Source organism: Drosophila yakuba, chromosome 3L (assembly GCF_016746365.2).
Source record: "Drosophila yakuba strain Tai18E2 chromosome 3L, Prin_Dyak_Tai18E2_2.1, whole genome shotgun sequence".
NCBI lineage: Eukaryota > Metazoa > Arthropoda > Insecta > Diptera > Drosophilidae > Drosophila > Drosophila yakuba.
Genome location: NC_052529.2, coordinates 22,190,699 through 22,205,288, shown reverse-complemented (window position 1 = coordinate 22,205,288; position 14,590 = coordinate 22,190,699). Strand labels below are relative to the sequence as shown.

At 42.1% G+C, this 14,590-nt stretch overlaps 1 protein-coding gene across 1 annotated transcript; it reads left to right on the top strand.

The window, feature by feature from the left end:
* The first annotated feature begins 1,110 nt into the window (after positions 1–1,110).
* Positions 1,111–2,534, top strand: LOC6535130. The gene is made up of 2 exons (XM_015195549.3): positions 1,111–1,639; positions 2,224–2,534. Exons 1-2 carry the CDS (start codon positions 1,501–1,503, stop codon positions 2,517–2,519), a joined length of 435 nt encoding a protein of 144 aa, XP_015051035.3. The 5' UTR covers positions 1,111–1,500; the 3' UTR covers positions 2,520–2,534.
* The last annotated feature ends 12,056 nt before the right edge of the window (positions 2,535–14,590 follow it).

Here is a 14,590-nt window from a genome sequence, read left to right as displayed (position 1 = left end):
CTGACTTTTTCTTCCACAACTCGGCATTCTAAAAATCACTCTTCTCTTTGTGGTAGTAAAAATGATCTTTACATAATATACACATATATGTACATATATGTATATGTATGTATATATTTTTTTTCACTCCAAGACGGCCGTCCTCTTAAACTTCTTGTTCACCATCGACCACTTAAAATCCGATCGCAATTGTACAAAATTACTGATTCTTTCTTTTATTTTTGCGTTTACTATTCTTCCTACAAATTAAAAATTTTTGTATTGAACATTTTGAATGTTAATCACAATTTAAATGTCTCATCGTACAGCCATTAGCAGCGAAAACTTGTCCGAAACAAAATTTAAAAGTGGAAAAGGTCAGCGCTGGTTATCGATGTATACATAGCAGAAAAAATGCGTGGAATAACAAGCCACAAATACCCTGTTTACCTTGTTTCCATTTTATTATTTTTATCACAATTTTACAGATATTTCAGAAAATGTTAAGAATTTCTGATTTCTGATAATCGACTACACTCGACTTTGAGAAATAAGCCATTGTTATAAATGAAATGAAAACGAGCTGCCTATTTCATATAATTAAGAAAGCCGGTTTTTCGTATGTACATATATACGTTTTGTCATTAACTAAACAATTTAAAGCCGTTAGCGTTATCTTTTACAAAAGCTGGCTATGCTATTTTCGTAGGTTCGGCAGAGGATATGACCTACCATAAATATGGCAAGACACGTGGAGTTGAACAGGTGAAGATTCGTAATCTGGACTCCGGTCTGTCAAAGTTCTTATTTTTGCTTCACTTATCGGGCAGCGACCGGTCGTTATTGAAAGCCCACTCGAATGGCGGCGTTAGTAAGGGCGGCTGTCTTTCCAGTATTATGGATTGACTAGTGATAGTGAGTCAGAAACGGAGACGTTCATACGGTTAGACACTTAGACCGACGGACATGGCCAGTTTGACTCGGCTATTTATCCTGATCAAGCGTTTACATATATACTTTATATGGTCGGAAACGCTTTCTTCTGCCTGTAACAGCTAGTATACCCCTTTACTCTAAGACAGTTATAAACGGTTATAAACATTGTCAAATATAATTTTCCTTCCAGCTCACATGGGTTGCGTGATCGAGAAGCTGTATCGCGGAAAGGTTTTCACGACCCAGTCTAGTACTTTCTCGTTCGTTACCAGATATAACTAACTCTCCAGCAGTGTTTACCAGGTTTATCATGGCGGTTATATGGGAGTTGGTCAAAAGCGATGACGCGGTTTTGTACATGGATGACGTAATCTTGTGGAAGGATGTACATGTAGACATGAAGTAGTTTTAGAAAGCGTAATGAAAGCGTTATTCAGTGGACCAGTTTTTAGGCATTACAATCATTCACTTGAGACAGGGATTTATACGGATGTGTCGAAGTTTGGAATTAGTTTTGTTTTAGTGAGATTCTGGGAATAATTTGTGGCATACAGTGTTCTACATGAGCCTACATTCGGTTGGGATATGCGGGCACACTATCCTCCGCCAAACCGCTATATAAGGCGCACCACAGACCTCCGTAGGGCATTCAGTTCGGCCAGCGTTTGGCGAAAAGACCTCCAGGAGGAGCTAGCAGAAACGGACCAACGGCCAAGGATCAGCGGTAAGGAGTTCAACAGAGCCGTAGGAGGCGGGTAAAGACATGGGAACTAACTAATCATAGAGTCTTTGTGTTTTACGTTTCATTCTCGGGCTCGGTTCACCGGCCCGCGTGTTTAAATTATAGTAGACCTGACCGGCCTCTAAAACTCCTCGTAGTAGACCTGATCGGTCCTAAAACCCTTCTCACCATTAGACCTCACCGGCCTCTAAAACTCCTTTCGTAATTAGAAGACCTAACCGGCGTCTAAAACTGTTCTTATAGTAGACCTAAGCGGCCTTTAAAACTCCTCTTAGTAGACCTGATCGGCCTCTAAAACTCGTCTCGTAATTAGTAGACCTGATCCGCCTCTAAAACCATTCTCACTATTAGCAGACCCCACCGGCCTCTAAAACTCTTCTCGTAACTAGTAGACCTAACCGGACTCTAAAACTGTTCTTATAATTGATTGGCCTCTAAAAACTGTTCTTATCATTAGTAGACCTAACCGGCAACTAAAACTGTTCTCATCTGTAGACCTGACCGGCCTCACAAACTTTTCCCCTTATTTGGTAATTGGTCTCTTTCCCATTATTTCCCGTTCACAGGCAGTGGAGGTACTCGCGGCCGCGTGACCCGACGACTATTGAGCTGCCATCTCGGGAGTCCGGCGTCAATCCGCATCCATCGTGGAGCTGTACGGCCCTGGGAACGAGACAAGACGCCCAGAGCCAACCAGCCGTCCTCTCGCCTTGAGGACTGCAGCCACCCTGAAGCGATAGAACACATTGCTTACTTACGAATAAAGACCCAATTACTGTATAATTCTCCCGTCTTCGCCTCTGGGACCCAGGTCGGATTCTCTCCAGCAAACGCAAATATTGAATGTCGAGTTATGGTCTGAAAAAAATCCGATTCGGAAGCACAATTCCTAAACATTGCATAAAATATTTGCCACTATTCATTGCTACATAAACTTGAGTACAGAGCATTAGACAATAATGGTTCTTTTTAAGTTCAACTACAGAGCAATAGACAATAATGGTTCTTTTAAATATCTAAAATAATGGCTATACAATAATACCAGAATTTTTCTTTTATTTCGAACCGTGAAAGGAATGAAATACAACCGAAATTTCAACAGTAAATTTCTAAACCATTTTTACTCTCCCTCCTACTTACTTTTATTAGAACAACCAAGCGACGCGACGTTTGTACATTGGCTTCAAATGAACTTCGATGCCTCGAGGCAATCAGACGTTCGGTTTAGAAGGTCATGAGCTTCGTCTGCATACATAGGAATTCGTTGGGGGATCAAGGCCAGCCATATGCAGACATCACACTAAATAATCAAAATAAATAAATAGGTATCGGGTGCAGGAAAACAGCAGACTAGATCAAGCAATCCTGGCTGGGCGCTTTGAGCTATCTATTTTTGGACCGACCACATCAAGCCCACCGGTCCGCATTATTTTCATTCATATTCATATCGAAATTTGAATTCAGAATCTGATTCATTTGTAAACAAACAAGCGCGCGACAAAGCAATAAAAATTAACACACGCCGCTTTTCCATTTCCCTTTCCTCATTTTCCAGCGTATTCCCATGACAAGATATGTTTACTCGTGTAAATAAACAGTATGCGCATCATACATGCACAATCAAAGGCCATAAATAATGCACCCTGCAATTAAAGTGGCAAAAGTGTTGTAGAATTACTAAAATATAAAAGTTAAATCGAATATGGTGCGAATAGAATTTCAATTGCTATGTTTGTTAAGCTCACACAAGGAAACAAAAACCAAACAAATGTCAAATAGGAAAAACCTTTTCAGCAAAAATGAATTTTGGAGTAAACAAAGTGCTGCCATGCATTTAAATGGAAATGGAGATTAAAAATCACGAAGTTTCAATCGAATGGAAGTGATGTGAGTCGAGAAAACGCAGTATTTCTCAACTAACTTCTTTCTTGGCGTAACAACTAGAAGGGAGTTCATTAAGGACTGGCACGTGGAGCGTTAGATTCAAGTCTCGTTTCAGAACAGCTTGGATTCCATTTCGTGCGCCATAGTTTATATACCAACGCAATCAATCTCGCCTTGTATTTGGCTTCTTATTCATTTGCATGCGACCGCTGTTTGTCTTCTCATTTATAATGGTCAGCAAAACTGCCCTTGATACTTTCAGCTGGCCCCAACAAATCCAGAACCATTTGTAAACATTGTGTCAAATTTTTGCTGCATTGGTGCAGAATATTTCTAAATATCTCCCATGCCCTCCTTGCCTATTCATCATCATATTTGTCCGTTGCCATGCTCTCCGATTTTCCCCGCCCGTCGATATTTATAAACTGAATTAAGTCTTTTCATTTGTAGACACATGTTTTCTTCTTTGGAGACTAATGCGGCATCCACGTGTTGGCAATTAGTCTGATATGGGTCAGGTCATCGGATCTGGGAGCTGCGGTCAGCGATTAGATGTAAATTAATGTATACTTGTAGAATAATTTGCAATTTTTCAGCAATTATTTAGATTAATTTGCCAACAGTGTTTTTCATTTCTAGAAAAACACACTTAAAAAACTTTCTTTAAATGAGCATATTGCATACACCCCATTAGACTTATCGCACCTTTAGCCGATTTGATTCCCTGCTCAGAGCGATCTGTAAGTATTGAACAATCGTGAACATTTTCGCCCCACTTGACTCGCAATTCGACGGCATGGCTCATACGCCGTGTTGTGCCCTTTCCCGAATGCCGCCGAGGAATAAAATTTATGAGCTGCAGCTTAACTTTTATACCACCGCACGTAAGCCACAAAAAAATTTTTGCTACTCAAGGCAGCCAAAAAAATAAAAAGAATACGAGCAGAAACCGAGAGAAATGGGAAAATAAAACATCCACTTGGCGACGGGGGAAGGCTAATTTTAGAGCTTCTGCCACTTGAGAGTTCGGCACTTGGACTTCCACTCTTTTAATTTCCTCACTGCAGTTCCTGACCGGTACCTTGGGGTATACTTAGCCCGGATATGCCAGCCTGTCTGAGCTGACCCGACCTGCCCTCAGGTGACCCTTACCTGGGCAACTGGGCAACAGAGTGGGGTATTGAGCCCTTGAGAGGGTGCAACCTTTTATTTCTGGCGTACATTACTCCCTGGACCTTCACCCAATGCTCCGACTGCTCAGCCTAATTAGTTGGCCACTAAGCTAAAGTAAATCGCCAAAAGTTGCTAACCGCTTGCACACCATTTAAAATACGATTTAAAGCGCTATTTATTTGAAATTGTAGTATGATACAGTCTGTGCAACAGTCGAATGGAAGGTGGAAGATGGGCAAAGTTCCCCGCGCTATATTTAGCAGAATCCCAAAATATTTTAATTAATTTAGAATATTTGTGAAAAGAGCCCTTTTTTTCGAGAGCAGCGGGTCATAGGCAAAGATGAAAAATTTCCGCTAAGTAGCGCAAAGTATTTGCAATGAATTTATGAAACGGAATAATAGGAGACAGACGGTCAAAAGCGCGGGAAAGCAATGAATACTGTTTCAAGGATGTCTGCTCGGAACATTAGACTGAGTCCTGCTTGAATTTGTGGAATTTTAATTGGGTTGGCTGCACAAGAAGAATGAAGGTGGAGTAAGCCAGAAAAAATACCTTGAGAAAAAGGCGTTCTGGGATATATTCTGGGAAATAGCTGGCCGGGAAATCGGCATGGAATTGTGTGACCATTAAAGAAAGGCTTACCCCATAGGAAATTGATATCCAAGGCGGATCTTAGTGTTGGTTTTCCATTTACCTAGCATATCCCGGTTCTATGCCTCCTACTTATCGAGCCAGGCCTCTAAGCTCAGCACAATTTTCCCCTATCCTCTGGGAGCTAAAATAGAACACATTCGGCAGGAAAAATGGTCAGATGAACAGGCAAATGTTTGACCATATCCAGTCATAATTTGTGCTGCCAAAGACAAACAAACAAACATGCGGCCGGAGAGAACTTTGCCCAAAGCCAGTGAGAGAAGGCTAATAAGGCCTCGTCCCTAGGCTTTTGATTGATTAAGTGCCTGCATGTGACACGGCCCTCGAAGCTTCTGATGGACTGTCGGACGCTGCTCTTGGATAAAGTTCTAAAAATCTATAAAAGCGTGCCCGTTCCGATGCCTAAACACATTGTAAACATTCGGGCCTTTCGAGCGACGGCCATGTGGGCACTTTTATGCACATTACATTTATTACTAATACGCCACGTAAACACTTAAAGCTCAGTGGGAAATAAACGAGAATAGGAGGTGCTGGAAGCGGGGCAGAGCAAACAAGCTACTTCCTGGCCATCAAACTGTGCCGCACGAACACAAACAGACAAACAAGCCGGGCGGAAAATGGCGGCTGGTGGGTCAGTGTGCTTTTGAGGTGGCATAAAGCCCGCCTCACATCACGGCACCCAACAAAATGTTGGCTCTTTATTTAAATTGTGTTCGTCTGCTCTACATTTCCATCAAGGTCCACGCTATTTTAAGATAAGAATGCAGGATTTCTATCGGAAAAGAACTTCTTGATCTCGGAATCTACTTGATGGTAGAATTGGATTGGTCCATTAGATGAGGTGACAACGATCTCAATGTGATACTCGTTCGTTTTATTTAAATTTAACCACATAAAAAGTTAGTCTAAACAACATAAGAGGACATACCATGTTGCCAACTTAATTTAAACCTTTGATTTTTTTTATAAATACTAAACATGACTCCCAACGTTTTGGCTCTCTTAGAACATTTTCTTGTCCTCCCTGCTCGTTCCGGAATGTATGTTATATTTATCGTAGATTTATATTCACGCAATGCTCGACCGCAACGTGACATTGTCAGATGTGTCTGTCCCGGATCCGCACTAGGTGGTTTGTGGCTGTTGTGTGTCAGGGCCAGGACCGGAGTAAGCAGTTCCGGGATCAGCGGCGCAACACACATGCCAAGCTCCGACACCGAAAAAAGCCAGCCATAAACACATAAACTGCGACGGAGACGGCGACCTCTTGGGCTCGTTATTATGCAGAAGAAAATAATAACAATTCCGGCCCGGCTGACTTCTGAAGGTGCCGCGGTGCAAGAGGTGGCCAACTGACAAACAGCAGCAGGTAGCAGGTGTGGCAAAACATAAGACGAGTAGAATCAACATGAAAGGATTTCAGCCCGGCCTTGTTTTTCATACCCCCCACTTATAGACTCGAAGGCTATGTTGTAATAACTTTTATGAGCTCCTTTTATTTTATATGCCAAAATAGGAAATGTAGGATGGATGAGGAGAGCTATGTTTATTAGTATGTTTACTATTTGCCAAATTTTAGATTACACTGTAAATATATATATAAGAAATGTTTCTAAAATTAAGCCTTGACCTTGATTTTCATCCATAAATCAGAATAAAGATTAAAACAAGGTTGTGAGATCCCTTGATTCAACAGCCGGCTAAAAGATGTGTACTTGTTTTTCTTGGCAAAGCTGACAAAGTTAGCGTAGCTGTCCAAGATGAAATCTTTGGGCCCAGTGAGTGCCTTGCACCGAGTTAAGCTTACGCAGTTGCTCATCTCGCTCTGTCACCCACCCGTAACCCGTGATCCATTCTCCATAATCCTCCCGGATCCAGACCGTTCCGGTGGCAGCTCATGCATCTGTTTGCTTGCATAGGTCTGTCTGTTGCAGGTGTTTGCTGAAGGCAGTACATCAGCCGGATGCAGACACGACCCAAGCAGCATTATCCGATGGGCAGGACCGGCGTTTGCATTTTTGCAGGCACTTATCGTTGGAGGAGCTTGGTTCTGGAAAACTGATTCCCCGTTCAGCCGGAGATGGGCATGCAAATATTTGGGGAGCCGAGTGAAAGCGTCCGTTGGAATGGCTTCGTTCGGGTTTGCTGCATGTCTAAGCTGTTGCCGCTGTCAGAGAGCTTTCCATTCCCAATTCTCGGATTGCCAGATTGCTGGATTGTCGGAATCGGAGACTCCCCGTTTGCGTTAACTGTGTGTTAATTTTACGCTTGTGTGTTGGGTGCGCTGGGGATATATTTTTGCGACGGAGTCGCACATGTAGAGGTCGAGTTTTCGCAATTTGAATTAAGTGCTCGCCCCACCAACCACCCACTATACGCCCACTCCTGTGGGTAATGGGTAGTGGCTCGCCTCAGAGATGTTTTTATTGCGGCTAATTGCTCATTCACAGCCACTGTCAGCTGGGCGTCGGGTGTCCCGAATTAAAGGCAACGGCTGTGCTGCGTAATTATTGGATCCCGAAATCGCAGGTTTATGCGGCCACCAAGAGGAACCATCAAGTGCCCACACGTGACCGGCTCCTGATAGCGACAACAAACTAATGCGTTTTTAATTTGTAGCTTTTTTATGGCCCAAAGTGCCACTGAGCAAGGACCAGCACAGGAAAAAACAAAATTAAATGGAAAACCGCTGACTCGACTGGGCTGATGTAAACACTCTGAGTGCAGGTCACATACATATACTCGGATAGGACCCACTTAAATACTTTATACAGGGACTTCACCAGGATCATATCTTAAACAAAGGGAATCGAACGAAGTAATTGTAAAATATCTTCGTTTTTGAATATTTTAAATTAATTTGTTTATTTTTGAACTAAAAAATAGTTTTAAGCTCCGCCATGAACACCGCCATTGGCTGCAAACCGCCAACTCAAAACATGCCCATTTTGTTTACTGTTGAATATTTTTCGGACAACGAGAACAGCAACAAGAACAAGGTCAACAAATTTGCACACAGCATTTATGTAAAATAGGCGACATTTGTTTTATTGTCCTGGGCCGTCTCATGTCATGGCCTCCCCAGCACATCCCAACCCCATCCCCAACCCCAGGATCCGTATCCTAGGACCATCCTTGCGCCACTTCACAGTCGTGGTCCAAATGTTGGAGAGCGTCGAGCACGCTTTTATTTTAATTGCACACATGCTTATCATTTCAACAACAGCGCAGTCGACATCGGACAACATTTATACCCCACGAAAGTACCTACACCCGTATAAAGAGGCTGCCCCATCCACCCAACTCCCCATAGCTCGTTAGCTTTTGGGGGTGCGGAAGCCAAAAAATGTTGCCCGGCTATTTCTCCCATCCAATTCACTTGTTCACCGCTCCTCGTCGCAGTTTCGCAGACTCCGTTGCCGAAATTTGCAAATGGCAACAATGCCGAGAACAAGGCAGACAACAACTGTTGAATATATATTTATATACGAGGTAAGGGATGCCTCGGCATCCGATATTAAGGACACCCTTTTGAATTTATATACATTTATTTACATACATCTGTATGTGTGCTATACATTGAAATATTACTATAAATAGTTGTTCATTGGTAGGAATCCTTTATAAAGAATTTTGTTTTAATTTTTCGATGTCCGAAAATATGATATATTTATCATATCATAAAATATATTTACTTTCGAATTAAGATGCCTAAATTAAAATGAATCTTTATCTCATCATACCATACATAAAGGTCAAGTAGATGGTAAAGGAAGTATAATACCCCCAGCAAGGGTATAAGCATGCATACATATGGATCCGAAAGGACTGCAGGCAAAACCATAAAAGTCAGCTACTTAAACGCAATTGGGCTTTAATATGGCGGCGACCCAGGATCAAAAGCTGGAGTCAGAGGCCATCAGCAAATAAACACCCGGCACGAACAGATTTTTCTGCGGGAGGAGAGCCGCTGGACTATAAAAGAAATTTACGGTCTTCGAATTTATGACCCCGCTTAAATTCTTGGCGGAAAAATAGAAACAAGGTTAAGCTCAAACGGCAACAAATTCCAACTGTCCCAGCATTTAACTCGTATTGTAAATCTCAATTAAAGTTGTCCCCTTCCTTGAATTCCGCTGTCTGCGGCTGCTGGAAATGCTCGGCATGCGATGGCCACTCAATATAATTGAACTCTATCCGTTTGACGCACGAGCTGAAGGCACACAATGTGTCTTTGTTGGAAAACGTCAATTGTTATTATAATGAAGGCGGTCTGTTGGCGCGCCTAATAAATGAAATTAAATTCGGTTTTAAGCCGGAGCTGACTTTAAGGAAGCCATAAGAGGTATTTGCATTCATGATACTTCTAGAGGAAAATATTAAATTACTGAGAAAAAAGATTTTGAAAGGATGAATAGTCCAGATAAGTATCCATTATTTCAGACATGAGTTTTAAAATATTTACTACATAGGACCTTTTCCTCACCGAGGCAGATTTTTAACTTTTTCATAAAATTTTTTGTTTCTTTTATCACTTTAGTTCAAAGCTTTCAGTGGTAGCTCACTGGACTTTCAACCTTAATTCCCATTTATCACCTTCAACCCCATTCTTATCCCGAGATCTGTTTTGGCCTGACCAACTTAAATAGTATTTGCATGCCATTCCCTCATTCCCGTTTTCAGTTGGAGCTCCCATTGTCCGGTAATGGGAAAAACTCCATCTCAGTCTCCAGTTAAGCGTCCTCTGAGCAGCTCCAATTGCGTGTTCCTTTTCCATGCTCGGCATGGCAGAGTTCACTTTTGCCTTCCTCTGGATCCAGCTCCACCTCAATCCTCTCAACTTCCATCCGTTTCTGGCTTAAATCGTTTTAATTTCTTGCACATTTTACGCGCTACTCATCTTACCCGCTCACTCAGTTGCACACAAAGAGTCCCAGATAGCAAGAAATATATACCTGAAATCGGGGAATCGGGGGAGGTACTACAGTAGGCAATGGGCGATGGACTGTGTCTCGAGGGCAGGCCAAAAGTGTTTGGTTCCTTGGTACTTGGCGGCGTGGTGTCCGTGTCAACGTAACTTTTATTTCCCCTGATGGCTGCACGTGAAAAGAGCGAATACTCGAGCCCTCTTTCCTGGCGCCCATTTCACCCACAACCCCTCATTGTTGTCGGTTTTTTATGACAAAGAAACGCTTGCAACGGCCCCCGTGAAAACGGAAACAGTCAAATGGCGTGGGACCTTCACACGGTAAGAAATGGGATTATAAAATGTAAAGATAATACAAAGGCCATACGCATGGTAAAAAAATTTCTTAATTATGAAAATACAAGAACAACATTTTTTGGAATTTTTGAGTATATTTTAAAAACAATTTTTCCTGTGCAACCTCGCATTTGTGCCCTAAAACGGAACTAGCCCCCATCGGTGGCCACTGCATATGTGGGAATGGTGCGGTGGGGTATGGATAGCCGAGATATGCACGGCAGGAACGAACCCACGTAACCAAATTTATGATGTCGTTATTTACATGGCATAAACTTTTGCTGCCCCGTTTCGCCAGTTGCAAATAGATTTCACGCTTTGTTTTATATTCCAGCCCGACACCCTTTTTTAACGACCAACCTTGGTTCTGTAAACTGATTTAAGGTTGAGGTCTTGACTTCATATAGGTGCCATCTGAATTCGTCAAATAAATTTCTATTTTATAAATTGCTATTTTATAAAATGCCACTTTGGAGCCTTGCACCGCTTTTTTGAAGAGTGTTTGCTAGTCCGGCGGATCCATCTAGTCTCTTTTTTTTTATAAATTCCACGCTATTTTAATTGGATTTTATCTTCCCACTGCCATTTTCACAGCTGCGAATCGCGTTTTCCTTCCTTGACCGCCCTTGTGCTGTTGTCGTTTTCATGCAACGTTGATTTTAGCTTAAGGGGAAATTGGCAAATGAAATGCTTCGTGTAAGTAACTGACAAAGGGGATCCGCACCCCCAGAGCCTGCTGCCCATCGCTTTTGACATGTTGGGGCAGGCCGCAGGGTGCGAGCGTTGAATGCCACTAAGCCACAAACACGCACGAGTACTTCAGATACGAGGGTCGCAGAGTGGCCACTGAAGTTTGGGCCAAATCAATTGCCTAAATATTGATCCTGCAGAGGCAAACTTTCTTGGCCGGTCTTAAAAAACATTTCTATTGACCATATTTTTGTTTGCAATTTGGATAATAAGTAGTAGTGTGTCAAAAGGAAACCCGCTGATGGGCTTGTATGTATATCCCTTCAATCGGCTATTTCTACCCCAACTGGGTCACAAATTTGTTTTGACCCATCCCACAGATTCCGCCGACGTAGGCAATTAAGTCAGAGTGGGCGTGGCAGGGGCGTTGCTCGTTACACAGACCGCAACATACGGGTGGGCATTGGCAATGGAATGAACATTTTTCATTTAAAGTGTCCTGGCCAAATGACAATTCGATTGAAGCACATAATAGATGGCAGATGATAACTACGGGCATTTGCGAGCGGAAGTCCACTTAAATTCATACAATTTGTTTTATTTCGACAACGAAGAAAAATTGTTCAAAGCAAGACAAATGTTTCTTTGTGCGTTGAAGGCATTTCCGAAATGAAAATGAAAACGATAATGACAATGCCAATGCCGATGCGAAGGATGATGATAATAGCAGGGGTATAAGGGACTGTCACCCCATAAGAAGGATGAAAAAGGCGATGGAGCTGTGGAAAATGTTTTCTGCTAGCATTTCAACACGATGTCTGGTTCCTAATGGACAAACAACAAGAATTTAAGTGCCGTCTTCTCACTGGATGAAATGATGAAATGAGGGGCATTGAGGAATGGTTTGAGCTGACCATCAGTCACAAAACCGACAGGGACGTCCTTTAAGATTTACCAAAGTGTCTTGGCATGCGGTTATGACTTTCCTTCGCACAGAGGCGTAAACATATTGACAAAAATATTTCTTGGATCTCTTTAAACTTAATTCATGGTGCAACAATAGAAGGATAATTTAACGTTTTGTTGATTGTCTTGATGTTCAACTTTTTGCATATATTATTATACCCGTTACTCGTAGAGTAACAAACCGCTCGAAGCTGCCACACTTTTAAAATTTTTGGTTGGAATTTTTTCATTAGTTTTGTAAATTTCTATCGATTTTCTAAAAATCTTTTTGTCACGCCCACTTTAGTGTGGAAATTTCTCCTTCGCACCTCCACTAGCTGAGTAAGGGGTGTCAGATAGTCGCGGAACTCGACTATAGAGGTTTCTCTCATTTTTCTGTCGAACTGTCGCGACAGTCGTTCATGGAAACCAAAGAACAAAATCAATTAGTTTGTCACAAAATAATTGAACATCGCCTGACTGAGTTTTCCTCCAAGCTGCTGCGTATTTCAACTTCCCCTATAACGATTTTGGTTGTTATTTTCGAAAGAAGAATCCAATTCTCAAAATGGTTCTCTAGTTTATAAGTTTTATACTCTCATACACAAGGTTCATTTAAAATACAGAGTACCCACAAATCAATACGAGCCCGCAAGAGAGTTTAAAGACGTAGAGTTTCGGGAAATAATTTAAATTAGATTCTACCCAACTGTGAAATACCTGGAAAGGTTAATGTTTCATAAACAGTCGGATTTCCTTTGCCAACAGCCCTCGGATCCTATCTAGTGCAGCTCATCAGCCGCTGAGTTCTCTCAGTCATGCAACATTAAGCATTTGTCTTTACCACTTCCCAATACATCTTCCCCGTCCGTGCCACCTCGGGCTCCTTCTTTCTTTCCTCCTCCTCCCCCGTTATTGCAGTTTAATCTGCCCGTTGCATACTTCCGAGTGAGCTCGCATGAAAAAGCGCCGACATAAATTTATACTCATTTTCGCGGTATACATACTTAATGCTACTATTAATTTATTGTTTCAGCTTCCGGGGGGTGATCAACAGTTTTTTAGCTTCATAAAAGAATGTAAAAGGGGCTTACAAATATATGGAAATGTTTGGGTTTATTGTTTATTTTGTATAGATTTGTCATACATTTTTAAATACTTAAAACATTTATAATATTCATATATACTCATAAAATATCTTTTATATTATTTTATGAAAATTTTAAATCATAAGCTACAGCTCCGACTTGAACGTTGAATACTCTGAGCTAGAAAATTAATAGTTCAATGATAATAACCAACTTCAATCAGATATACTCATGAAGTGTACTTGGTGCCCAATCGGTGGAAAACTGTTGGAACCACTCAGGCTGGGAGTACGAGTACACATCTGTGTGTAATTCATACACACGCTCGGCGCGAGTGGGTGAGCCTCTTTTTATCCCCACCCGCTCCCCGTGCTCACGCATGTAATTCGAATGATTAAACTGTTAAGGGGAACAAAGTACGAGGCAAGACAATGACGAAATGAGCTGCGTTGTGCCCAACAGAGCGGGGCAAAAAAGGGTCTCATCTTGAGCAGTGGGAGGAGTTTTCCAGTCCCCTCAGGTCGTGTGAGTTAATGGCAAAATTTCTGGCAATCGCAGCCCGGCTGCCTTCCGTCTCAGAATACCATGAAAAATGCAAAACTACTTTTCATGGCCTGCATCAGCATCTGGGCATCACAGCAATAAATACTTGCAGTTGCAGTTGCAAGTTGCAGATGTAGTCGGAGGTACTTACACTATATCATCAGTTGCGACAAGTTTACTTGGTGTTTGCTTTGAAAGCGACCTGCTCAAGGATAAGTATTTGCCCACCCGGGCCGGAAGAATCAGGATAATTGCATCAAATGGGATATGTACACTGCCCTCCTTTGGCTCTTAAATTTTGGCTTTTCTGAACCGTTTTTGTTGCTCCAACTGCGCGCAAAGTATTATTTAGTGTGCTTTGGTTCTGAGTTTTTTCCTTGGAGTCTCTTGTCCCCTGAACACCCCACGAACTGCAGTTTTGTCGCCTGCAGTCGTTACTACGTCTGCTGTTGTTTTCTTTCTCCATCCACTTGAATGAAATTTCCGGCGACAGCACTAAACAATCATAATAACAGATACTTTTTCCTCCGCACACAATGTTTTTCTTTCTGTCAGTCTTCCTTCCTCTGGACACCGCCTGCTGAAATGGAGGAGCGACTGTGTGTCAGTCAGTGAAGCGTTCAAGGCGGACGGATAGTCATCCATCTGGGTCTGTTTGTTTCTTTAAAAACATCAGACGGAGGCAAA